This window comes from Marmota flaviventris, chromosome 3 (assembly GCF_047511675.1).
Source record: "Marmota flaviventris isolate mMarFla1 chromosome 3, mMarFla1.hap1, whole genome shotgun sequence".
NCBI lineage: Eukaryota > Metazoa > Chordata > Mammalia > Rodentia > Sciuridae > Marmota > Marmota flaviventris.
Window position 1 is genome coordinate 20,503,737 of NC_092500.1, and position 13,328 is coordinate 20,517,064.

General features: G+C 38.2%; 1 protein-coding gene across 5 annotated transcripts in view; it reads right to left on the reverse strand.

Moving 5' to 3' along the window:
* Positions 1-6,509: 6,509 nt before the first annotated feature.
* The window catches only part of Nr1h4 (nuclear receptor subfamily 1 group H member 4), a 63,241-nt gene continuing 56,422 nt past the window's right edge, over positions 6,510-13,328 (reverse strand). For all 5 annotated transcript variants that reach the window (XM_034635772.2, XM_027928507.2, XM_027928498.2 and 2 more), the window contains 2 exons: positions 8,428-8,541; positions 6,510-6,846 (listed from right to left, as the gene is read on the reverse strand). In XM_034635772.2, coding sequence (XP_034491663.2) covers positions 6,605-6,846; positions 8,428-8,541 — 356 coding nt within the window. In that variant the 3' untranslated portion in view covers positions 6,510-6,604. The remainder of the gene's footprint in view (positions 6,847-8,427; positions 8,542-13,328) is intronic.

The following is a 13,328-nucleotide window of genomic DNA, read 5'->3' on the forward strand; positions in this document are numbered from 1 at the left end:
TTAATAAAAATATGAATCTATTAAGATGTAAAGTAAATATGACACACATGTATGTGTGTGTGTATATATATATATATATATCCATATATATATATATAGATAGATAGATAGATAGATATAGATATATAGATATATATACACACACAAATATACATATACATGGTGGCAAGTGATCCAGAGTCAGGAAATTTATGCAAATCACTACTCTTAAAGCCCATATTCTTCATTGGTTAAATGTAGGATTGGGTAAGGAGTTCCCTTCTAGATTCTTTGATTCGTTTGTGCATCTCTCCCCACCTCCATCCCTTCTCTACTTCCAGACACACACACACACACACACACACACACATCCATTTGTTGCTCCCTCTGCCTGGCTTTTACATTAATTCCCAGTTGCTACCCCATTCCCTAAGCAAACTAACCATTTTATCTACCTTGATTTTAACACTGCAATTAGTAATTGAAGGTTCCATCTAATAAGCTGCAGCCTGCTTTCATGTGCAGGCTTTCTAATTGGTGGTTGGGTTAATAACCATGTTCTAGAGGATCTCTCTTTACTTGTAATTGGCATACTGGTAACATGCAAAGCAAGACTCACCAGTTTGTGTCCGTCAACTGACAGTCTATTAGTTTTGACCTGCTAGTTGTGAAGATGTGCCCCATTTTAAGAAAGCACAATGTTTAGAAATCTAAATTGTTTAAATTATTATATTAGGAATTATCATTCATCTGAATAAAATACTCTATAATACAGAAGTGTCTCTAAAAATAATATAGGCCTTGGATATTGAAAGTCCTACAAGAGTGCTTCTATGGCTTCAAATATTCTCTGGGTGTTGATTTTTGTTTTGCTTTTAATTGGATTCTTAGTTCATTTTCCCTGTATTTTGTCATTGTTGTTGCTGTCTCTATATAAATTGTTTTGAATGCTTTGACATCAGCTTATGGATTGTGCCTGTGTGACATACTGGATGAAATCTTTGGGTAATAGAGATCTTGATTTATGCACAATTAAACTATCCCTTCAGCAGATAATCTACTGAGATCCATTTACACTAAAATAGTATGTGTAAGTAGCTCAACAGTATGAAATTTTACGATAGCAACAGTTGTGGTTAATAACAAAAATATTGTGTTAAATCTGTATAGGGGTTGAATAATGTGCCCCAAAATTCATGTCCATCTGGAACCTTAGAATATGACTTTTTTTGAAATAGGATCTTCATAGATGTGAAGGTAAAGATTGAGAAAAGATGTTACTGGATTAAGGTGGGCCCCAAATACAATGAGAGTTCCTGATGAGGGTGGAGGAAGAAACACCAACCATGCACAGACAGAGACAGAGATTAGGATTATGTAGCCTTAAACCAAGGGATGCCAGGAGCTATCAGAGCCTGGAAGAGGAAAGGGAAGATTCTGTTGGCACTTTGACTTTAGATTTCTGGCCTCCAGACTGTGAAATAATAAATGTCTGTTGTAAGCTGCCAAACTTGTGGTAACATGGGGGCCCTAGGAAACCTGTGCAGCCTATATCTGGAGAGAAATGTAGAAGTCTGACAACAGAGCAAGAATGACTACATTGAGATACACCCTCCATTCATTCCTCCACCTCGTCTAGGAGATGTGGTCACAGTAATAACAGTGTGGCCCATGCCAGGCTTTCACGGAAACTATATTATCTCTAATTGGCTTATCATCTAAACAGCATCAATTTCTACCAGGGAACAAGCCGGGGAGGAGATGTTCTGGTGTGTGTAACTAAAATGCTAGCATAGAACTTTCTAACTTCAGGCCCAGTTTGATATAAGAGTTCAAATAATATCACTAGAATCCAGTCTCTGTTGATTCTACTTCTCATATTGGTTTTATTCTCAGATTCCCTCTGGTTACCAGATGGTTTCCAGAAGTTCTAGTTCCACATTCTCTTAGCTTCAAATCTAACCTTAAAAGGCAAGTAGCTCTGAAGAGTGAAGCTCAGGTTAGAAAACACAAATCACTCTGGGTACTCCAAAAAGAGGAAACTTAACATGAACTTGGTTTTATGGAAATGGAAAAGCTGCAAAGATAAACAGGAGCAGATAAGATAACCCAGATATGAGCCATGTTACGCAGCCACTACAGTCCCAGGGCCTGGAGGTCAAAAAGAGGAGTTCAGAGGCCAGTGCCATAGGCATTAGGGCAGGATTTGCCCAATAGGACTGGGAGCCACATGAGAGATGCCATCTGAGAGAGCAAGGGAGAAATAGCTTGGCTTTCCTTTTGTTCCCATCCTCCAATCTTTCACCAATGCTTTCTGTTGATTGAACCTGCCAAAGCCAGTTGACAGGTGAACCTATGGAATGCAGCCTGTTAGGGGTTAGCTCTCCCTCCCAGTATGAACACAGCAAAGAAGGGGAAAGGGGTATGGATCTGAAAAGAATTAGCAGACATTTGTGAGGTTTTTTGCTGTGATTATGCTATATAAAACAATGCCCAATTTTCAGTAGCTTATAAGAATAAACATTGATTTATCTTGCTTGGAGATCTGCAAGTTAGCTGATGATGGAAGTGGGGAAATGCTGCTTCAAACAATAGCTCAGGTTTAGGTACACACCTTCTGACTCTTATTCTAGTATTTGCAGCTATCCAGGACATGCTTCTCACAGCAGATGGCAGAAGTACAAGAGCAGCAAGTAAAAACATGTGATATCTCCTAAGGCCTCAGCTCTGAACTGGCACACTGTCACTTCCACCCACATTCCATTGCCTGAAGCAAGCCACAAGGACAAACGTAACATCAGTGGGCATGATGTGTGTTCTACCTACGTTGGTGAGAGGCATTGAAATTTGACAAGGCAAAGGACTGGGCATAAACTTCTATGACAGAAAGAGGGTGAAGAATTTGGAACAATAATACAGCACAGAGACAGGAAAATGCCAGGCACTGCTGGCCTCCTGAAAATATCCCAAGCAAAAGATCTTATTTTCTTTAAATGGGTCACGTGCCCAATCCTAAACCAATCACTGTGGCCCAAGATGTGTGATGCTCTGATTACCTATTTGAGTCATATTTCTGACTCCGGAGCTGGGAATGGAGTCAATCCATCCAAAATACATGACCAAGCCAAGAATGTTCAAAATAAAACCCACTACAGTCACCTAACACCCTATTGTGATATATAATCGTTTACTGGATTTATTCTTTTCATGACAGGGAAAAATAACTAATTTTGTAAAAAGAAAATATATCTGGGAAAACAAATTTGACTATAGAAGAAACAAGTGAAATTGGTTTCTAATTCTTGATAACAAAAAAAGAAAGAAAAAAACCCCTAAAAAATAGTTATACATATACAGACACAAATTTTCTTCAACCAGCCCTGACACCAAATGGATGTCCTTCAATTCATTTCAGTTCTGACACTAATTACTCAGACTTAGTGCCAATCTCACAGTTCGAGGGCTCAGGACAATAAGATGGCCCTCACTTCAGACATCAGCCACAAACCCCAGGTTAACACTTATACTTCTGACCAACCAATTGGGTTCAATAGCTTGTTAAAGTACTTGGGGAAACATCTCAGTCCTATTGAAAAACCAGCCTCTACCTCAGAGCAAAGCCTGTCCAAGGAAGGGACATCACCTTTGTCCTTGGAAAGACCCACAGAGCACTCGTAGGCACATTCCCACCCTGCTAAGTTGTTAATCTACAAATAACAGGAGAGATCTGCGGAGCCAGGTGTCCCTGACTCAGTCAGGCTAGGTGGGGAACCATAGCAACCCTCTAGCAGCCACCAATCAGCATGAGACAGGGAAATACCTGGGATGCCAGATGACCTTCCCAGTAGTTTATGGTGGTTGATAACGAGTTGAGAAACCATGTAGTTCAGCACGAACACCCCTCTTGGCTTAAACCAATCAGTTCAAATGAATACCCCTTTTGTACTGACCAATCACCCCTACCCAATTTGTTCCCACCAGTGAATGTGCTAATCATGTTTTAGAGTTGTTATTTGATTTTCCCGCGGTGTGTGATGATTTGCTAAGAGATGCTATAGTGTATGTGAAGTCCCTGCCTTCTCCAAAGAATGTATAAAACTGCTGCAAACCCTGGGCTTGGGGCCTCTCAGCGTCACCAGTTGCTGTGGGTGCACGCAGAGGACCAAGCTAGCTAGTAATAAACACCTCTTTGCTGCTTACATTGATCGTGGGTCTCTGGTGGTCTTTTGGGGGTCCCGAATTCGAGCACAACACTGTTACCAGTTTATCATCAAGAATACTTCTCAGGAACAGCCAAATGGAAGAGATACACAGGGCAAGGTCTGAGGGAGGGAAGGAGCACCTCCCTGTGTTTACCAACCCCCTAAATTTCCAAATCTCATTGTTTAGGGGTCTTTAAGGAGATTTCATTATATAAGCATGATTTATTAAATTATTGGCTTTGAGTGTTTAAAGCCTATCTTCAGCCCTTCTTTCCCCAGAAGTCAGGGGTTAGGGCTGAAAATTCCACTCTTTAATCATTCAGTTGGTTCCTCTAGTTGCAACCCAACCTGAAGTGATCTAAGGGCCCACCAAGAGACACCTCATTAATAAACCTAGGAGTGGTTAAAGGGAGCTTGTTATAAATATCAAAAGATTATTCTATTAACTCTATCACTCAGGGATTTCCAAGGGTTTTTGAAGCTCTGTGTCAGGAACCAGGATCAAAATCAAAATATGATTTGTTTGTTTGTTTTTGGTAGTTGTAGATGGACAGCATTCCTTTATTCTGTTTATTTTTCTGCGGTGCTAGGATCAAATACAGTGCCTTACATATGCTAGGCAAGTGCTCTGCCACTGAGCCACAACCTTTGCTCCAAAATTTGTATTTCTTATAGTATCATAATTAGTTTTCCATATGGTAAGCATCATTGTTTGCTACTATAAGGTCATAATCATTTTAATAAATCCAGATCTACAGGATTAAGCTTCTAGCTCTGTTCCCAGCGTCCCCACAGTCCCCATGTTTCACAACTTCCCCCAAAAGATACCTTGTGATCTGGAGACACCAAACCACACACAGTTCCCCAAAGCTGGATCTACCCTTTGAGACATTCAGAAATGTATTTGTCGTAAGTGTCTTTTCCTCACCAGCCCTCTCCCCGAGGGCCTGCCTATATTCTCACTTGCCTCTTCATTAATCAACTATATCCCTTTAATCACTGGAGGCCGATATCTTCACTTTACAAAGGTGAAGCTAAAGTTTAGAAAGGAATGGTGCTCCCTGCTGTTGTCCTGTAGATTAATTTTGGTCTTCTGGGGAATCTGCATAATTCCCACCTTCTTCCTGTTGCGGCTGCCCTTCTTTCACCTTGACTCCTAGCCATGGAATCCAGGGCTATCCTTTGAAACCTAAAGGAAATGCCACCTCCTCCAAGACTTTCCCCAGTTGGGTAAGCCCACAGAGCGCTTTCCTGTGCACCCCAGGTCATTCCCTCCAGTTGATTACTGGGTCTTAACCATTTTTGTATCCCTCATGGAGTTTAACCAAAAAAAAAAAAAAAAAAATGCATGCACTTAGTTGTATCAAGATAGAATCCACTCCCTTTTCCACTGACTACTTATTTTTAGAACTTCAGGGTTGCTTTAGTATTTTAATACAAAAAAAACCCAAAACTCTTTGTTTGCTAAGCAAGCACCATTTTGGCTGACTTCAGGAAAAAGGAAGATTTAAGATCATCATTTATAGAAGGTGTGTTTTTGTATTCACCAAAGAATAATGGGGAGAAGAAAGCAGCCTAGAACAATGAAGGAAGGAAATGAACCAATTCCTGCTTTGGGGGAAGTATACAACAGCTGTGCACCCAGCTGTAGGAGTGTTTTCAAATAGCAAAACAAAACAAATGCAAAAGTGATTAATTGTATACACTGGAGCCACTAGTGAGCACTTTAAGAGAGATAAGGGTATGTTCCCTCACTGTAGTTATCTGCCTGCTCTCAATTTGTAAATGCAGTGTCAAGACTGCAACTAGGGAGAAAAGGGATGCCTCGAGGGGATATTTTACATGAAAATCATTAACTTTTCTCTATTCTATTCTCTTTGAACTTCAAAGAAAATGAAATGATCACAGGGCTATTATGAATGAAAGAATGTGCACCATGACTTCTCCAGGCACGAGAAAAGGACCATTTAGTTATAAAGATTTATCTTTCTGTAAATTACCACCCCCCCAGGTTCTACAGGATGTCTTACATCACTTAAAGAAATATTTGTCAAATTTTGTTCCCAGAGAAAAGCCTTTTGCCATTATGCTCAGTTTATTGCTAAAATTGAACACAACTCTTTAACAAAATATAAGCAATAGGGTAAGAGAAAGCAAAATGGGGTTTCCCCCAGTTCAACAGACAGAATAGAAGTGACAATCAATTTAATTAGGCAACAGGGCATGCCAATTAGAAAGTAGGATTCCCTGAAGCCTTGTAAAATATAATATAGAGAAGTAATTCTGTCTAACCCCATATTTACAGCTGTGTAAGTTATATAATTACTGCATAAATATTCATCAAGATTCTTGAGTGAAACCAAGTACAAATGAAATAAAGGAAAGTCATACATCAGATTTATATTACAAGGGGGGAAAGGAGCTCAACACTGCACATCCCAGATTTCACAGAGCAGTGGGGTGAACTTGTGATCGTTCACTCTCCATGACATCAGCATCTCAGCGTGGTGATGGTTGAATGTCCGCAATTCCGTCAGGCGACCCAGAAGACAGGCAAAATGTTGAGGATTTTCAGGCTGATGAATCTTGCACAGTTTTTGTAACACATCGAGCAGTGGTTCCTGAAGTTTCTCCACTGCCTCTCTATCCTTTATGTATTGTCTATCTGTTTTGGAGTTTAAAATAAAGTGACAAAATTTAAAAGTGGGAAAGCATTCATTTGGCATATTATAGCAAGGTTAACTTTTGGGAAATGTACATGTACACTCAAAATGTACAAATTAATATACACCCATGCAATCACATGTACATCAAGATATGAACATCTAATGCTCCCAAGAATCCCCCTTAATGTCCCCTCCCACCAAAGGCCCTGAAGGTAATCCATGTGATAGATGTAAGTACCCTTTCTGATGGGTATAATCCCAGGGGTGAAATTGCTGGGTTAAAGAATATCTATGTGTGTAATTTTAGGAGGAGGTTCTGCCCAACAGTTTTTCTTTTTCTTTCTTTCTTTCTTTCTTTCTCACTGTTTATGGCTTTAAAAAAAGAGCAACTAGCTTCTGCCTCAATATCATGCATAAAAATGGCTTAATAATTTTTTTTCTTTGTGATGCTAGGGATTAAACCCAGGGAGCCTTGTGCATGTGAGGCAAACACTCTATCAACTCAACTATAGCCCCAGCCCTAAAAAAAAAAAAATGGTTTAAGGCAAGCATTATAATTATGCTTTACAAATCCTAAACATGGCACAAACCTGCCATTACTTGCTCCCAAATACACTTACAAGTGAATTTTATGTACAGAGGTATCAATATTGTTTAAGACAAGAAAATCGGAAGCATCACTATATAAACATATAGTAAAGATTTAGTAATTGTACATCCATACAATGGATTATCATGCACACATTATAACAAACTTTTACCAATATAATCATACAGCTTACAATTGTAAATCAATACAACTGTAAAACAATTGGAATGACTTGGAAAAGGTCTATTAACAAGCTATAAACTTTAAAAAAGCATAATATGTTCTCTATTATTATTATATGAAGTACATAATTTATTATTTATTTATTCAATACCAGTGATGCTTACCCAACAAGGTATAACCCTAGTCCTTTATATATTTTATTTTGAGATAAGATCTTGCTAAGTTGCTTATGGCCTCACTAAATTGCTGATGCAGACATTGAACTCGTGATCCTCCTGCCTAAGCCTTCTGAGCTGCTGGAAATACAGATGTGCATCACCACACCTGGCTAATAATTTCATTTATAACCCTGCTCAAATGTCAACCACTTAGAAAAGACTTCTCTGACCACTATTTAAAATATCATTATCCTACCACTTTCTTTCCTTATATTCTCATCATTACATTTTTAGAAGCATTTTCTATCTCCTGAAAATTTATTTTTATTAGTTTCATCATTTATTATCTTCTTTGTACTAGTAGAATGTGAGCCCCATGGGAGTTGTATCTTATCATATCCCTAATGTCTCGTACATAGTATATGTTCAACATGCATTCACGGGATGCACAAGGGTGATGTTTTGGAAAAAAAGATTAAGAAATACACTAAAATGTTAACAATGGCTCTATTTGAATGGTAGAACTACAGAGCATTTTATTTGTCCTTTATGTTTCTGTGTTTTCCAAATTTCCTTTAATAAGCATTATTACTTTCATGCCAAGGGAAAAAAACAAAAGGTATAAAAATTTAATGCACAACTGAAATTACCTGGAGAGAGGATAACAATCGCTGTAAGCAGAGCATACTCTTCTTGAGTCATTTTCAATTCCCCAATACTTTTATAAAAACTAAACATAGGTGTGATATAGTCATCAGAGATACCTACACGAGAAGGTTGAAAAATTACAATTACAGTAATATTTTTGAAGGACTAAAAAGCTTGAAACTAGAAACACATTACACAAACATATGATGATCTCTATCCCCATAGGTACACTTTTAAATAATCATATAATTTAAATTCAGTCAAAAGCAGAACATTGCAAAGAAGACCAATTGATAAAATCCTCAAAGTACAGATTTCAGCCGTGTCTTTGTTTCAGTCACTACTGTCTGACATTAAATAATAATGCTTTTGAATTGCTAGAAAGAATTTCAAAATTCCACCATTTTCTAGATGGAGCTTAGTTAAATCTTGTTTAATAGTAATATCTATAATCAAGGCATAGAAGGCATCTTAAACAACTGACAAAAAAAAATTGTTCTTTAGTCGAGAAGTATTGACAGCTCTGTTGAATACACTGGCAGTGTTCCTATCAAAGGGTACCAATCTCTGGCCAGAGTAGCAGGCCTACTTGCCCATTACCTACTTGGCATAGGTCCTTGGTGTTCTCTTCAAACTCAGTACGTCCAAAATCAAAGATATCATGTACTGAACTCTCTCACCTTCCTCTAAAGCCACTTCTTTCCTGGTTTCCCATTCTCAGTAACTGATATCTTTATCCACCCCATTGCCCAGGCCTGATAACTGGGACCCAGGTGGCTGGTCTTATGGATTCTCCCTTCTCCCCTCACCTGTTGCTCTCTCCACTCTCCATGTCTCCTGGCTCTGGCTGAGTTAGCTTAAAGTCCCATCTCTTTCCATCTGGGTTACTGCAAGTACCCCCTCGATGGCCTTCCTGTCTTCAACTTGTTCCTCTTCAATGCATCTTTTATCCACCTACCAGAATGACCTTTCTAAAATTCAAACCACACACTTTCTCCCCACTTCTTATAAGTCTTTCCATGGCTTACAACTTCCATGATTTTTGCCACAGATTTTTAACTTTCTTCCTTGACTCTGCCCCAGCCATCCCTAACGGTGTGGGCCTCCTCCATGTTTGTATAGTCACTGTGACACATGACACGACACAACACACACTTGTGACAGACCCTTTTTCTGTTTCCAAAACACTAAATCTGGCACACGTTTAGTTCCAGTGTGCACTTGTTTTAGTGAGCATCTGTAACTTTCTTGACTCCTACCTATGGAGACCCAGCACCTGGTCTATGCAAACTGTAAAAAACAAACAAACAAACAGTGGCACTGTCTTTTTTTCTCTTTTCCTTTTCCCTGTATCATCAGATACCTTCTTTGTTTCATGTTCCTCTTTGATCTATCCTCTATCCAGGACACCAGAATGACCTTCATAAAATTAAAACCACACACATCTCCCCACTTCTTACAAACCCACTGATACTTTGTTGAAGGAATTATCTGATCCATTGGTGAGTCTCTGGAAAGAAATCCCTATAAGTCCTAGCATTGACTCTTTGCTCCAGCCAAGGGACAAGATTCTAACAAAGAGTTCTAAAAATAACATTAGGCAGCAATTTTATTATGTAAGGACCCTTTTTATAAGACACCCCCCCCCAGAACCCACCCCTGGTAATAGTAGGAGGCCATATTTGTTGAGTACTTATTATGTTTTAGGCACTGTTCTAAGTACTTTGTATGCAATAATTAATCTTTCTAATATCTCATAAAGCAGATACAGAGAGGTATATGACTTGTCCAAAGTCACACAGCCAGTGAGAGGTAAACTAGAATTCAAACCAAAGCTTGTGGGCTTTGTCTAAACTGCCACTACTTTTCTATCTAGCACCCTTATCTCTAGCCATATTTAGCCACTTGTTCCCATAACAATTCAATCTGCCCTGTTTCTGCATGTATTGTTCTCTCTCCTTGGAATATCATTTTTCTCCTTTATCTAGCTTACTCCTCTTCATAAGTTAAGATTTCTTTGTGTCTGCTCAATCAACAAATATCAGCTTGGTGCCTGTTCTGTGCATGGCTCTATTCCAGAAGGGCCTTTGGCTGGGAAATCAAGGAAACAGAAAATACTGTGATGTGACTTATAGATGAATTAAGATGAGGATGCATCTCCCAGGATTGTTCCAGATGAGAACAGACTGCTCTATTCCTTTCCAAACCAGATCTAAAGCCAAAGAGCCTTGGCTGAACTGAACCAAAATAAATTTGATTCTGAATGCTGAAGAGTACAATTATCAATTTTATTGGTATACTTTAAGGAAAGTGAATTTATCAGAAAGTCTAAATCCTCACTTTAGAAGACTATGAAGAATCTTCCCAAAATAAATCTTGGGCTTTTCCCTCTCTAGTCAATGTACCACACTCTTCTCCCCTTTACTTCTGATTCTTTAATTGACCCCAGTGGGCTCTCTTAACAACAAAGCCTTTGTTGAGCAACTTGGGGATTTCATCATGTGGAAGGGTGCCCTTTATTCAGCTGTCACAGATTGAACTGAATCCCCACGACCAAACTGGATACAGTTTAAAAAGCTGTGGACTGGAGTATGTGGGTCTAGAAATAAAAGTCCTGGCTCTCAACACAGTGCATAGGAGGCCATGAGCCAGCTCTGAGTGAAGTTTGACTCCACAACTTAGTCTTGGGTACAATGCTTAAACTTTTTAAGCCTTAGGTCTCTTATCTGTGAACTGTGAATTATATAACAATAATATCACATGAGATAATGTGTCAAGAGTGTTTAGCACAATGCCTGGCTCATAAAAAAACCTTGATAAATGTTAGAGCAAATAAGCACAAAACCTACTGTTGCTATTCAGGTGAACTGAATCCACACATTAGTTCATCTTAAACTTAGTTCATTTTAGTCTTAGATTAAATTTACTTTTACCTTACAAAGTTATGTGTTTTTTTAAGAAAATCATTCTGTATATGACTGAGAAGAAATACAAATAAGCTGATCAGTGATTTGCCTCAAAAGATTTCCATATATTAAAGGTAAACTAAAATCTGAATTTTTCTCACTAAGATTTTCTTTTCTATCTTCAAAAAATGGCTGTCTTTATGCTCTCTTGAGCATGTATGGACTTTATCCATCATTCATAGTTACCTAAAATAATAATTCATGACTATGCCATAATCTTAAATAGTACATGCAATTTGGAAGTGATATTCAAGGCAGCTGATTTTAAAATGTCCAATTTTTAGAAATCATCTTTGAATACCTAATTTCCTGGTTTATTTGTCTTTCTAAATCCCCACTTATACTCCAAAAATATTACTTCAATTAGCTATATAATTATACTTGATACTATTTGAGGAAAATTGAGTTAAAATGTTTATTATGATTGTTTCATTTTGTGCAAGTTTTCTATATTTATAATACTGGATATTATAAATATAGAAAACCAATAATAGAGTTCTTAAAAAATAATAATTTTCCAATAGGATGAATCAAATATAAATGTGCTTTGGAAATTAGAGTCAACAATCATTAACCACACAAAAACTAAGGGTGTGTTTTCAAGATTTTGGGAAACAGGGATTTCTAAAATAAATGTAATGACAATATTATCCTGAAGGGGGCAGCCTTTTCCAGTTTTTCCAGCTTCCTCCTACTTCCTAACTGCTTTCTTAAAATTTGCTTCGTTTTTGCTCTTGTGACCAATCAGTTGATTTTTGGTCACTAGAGGGGGCTATTTTCTAACTCAGTTGCCAAGGCTTTGCCATGAAAAACTCTGAAATTGTTAAAATAACAACAAAATTTATATTTTTACTCCCCACTTTATTTATTTTCCCTTAAAGAGTTCTGTGATGGATGAATTAATTATTCAATTATCAGAAATATTCTCTTAGAGAATAACCATTTGACACAATAAACACTATCTTGCTTTATTTTAAAATGAATTGTCTTTTGTCTCCAAATTAACTTCCTAGCCTTAATTAGGAACAACAACAAAAAAAGTGGCTTATTTGTATGTGTGAGTGTGTATTATATACAAGGATACATATTATACAAGACCAATTTCTTTATGATTTACTGTAACTGAGGATCTCACTTGTCAAAAATGAGGCTTTTGCTATGTAATTTTTAATTCTTTCAGTAATGATGCCATCCCATAAGCCTCTGATGACATACAAGGCTATATCTGCTTTCTGCTTTCCTTTCAGACTAAACTCTTGCCCTCCCAAGGCTTTCTTCTGAACTAACTTCTGGGTTCCTAAAGGTGAATCAGTTTGTTGCCTACAATACATATCTACCTTCCCCAGCCCAGCCTCATGACCATGTAGGTGGAGGGAGATCCTGGCTCCCACCCACAGTCATTTCCCATAGCAGAGGTTGGTGTAGTCAGAAAGAGCAGCGCAATTCTGGCTAATGAGACTGAAGGGGAAATCTACTGGGATGCTCCTTAGAGAGATTTCCACCCTTGGGACTCATTCCTCTCTTTCCTTTGGCCATTGTGGAGCTTGGAACTGCTGTGGCCATTAGATGACCAGGAGGATAACTTGCCTGAGAGTGAAGCCAACACACCAAGGTTAGCAGAGGAAAAGGAGCTGTGTTTCTGGTGATGTGCAGAGCCCCTGGATTAACCAATTCTGCTGCCACCCTTCCTCATTTGAGTTAACACATTTCCTTATTTTTAAGGCCATGTTGGGTTAGATTTTTTTGTTACCCTCAACCACCAGCATTTTAATAGGGATCTCCCCTAATAAATGAGAAACATGTTTTATGTCTTCATATTTTGTCCCCTGAAACATAATACAGGGTCCTTTTTAGGGTAAAGCACCCTACCCATGTTCAAAAGCATGCTACCCATTGTTCCAAAGCCAAGTTCAAGAGTGAAGCAGAATTAGTTGCTT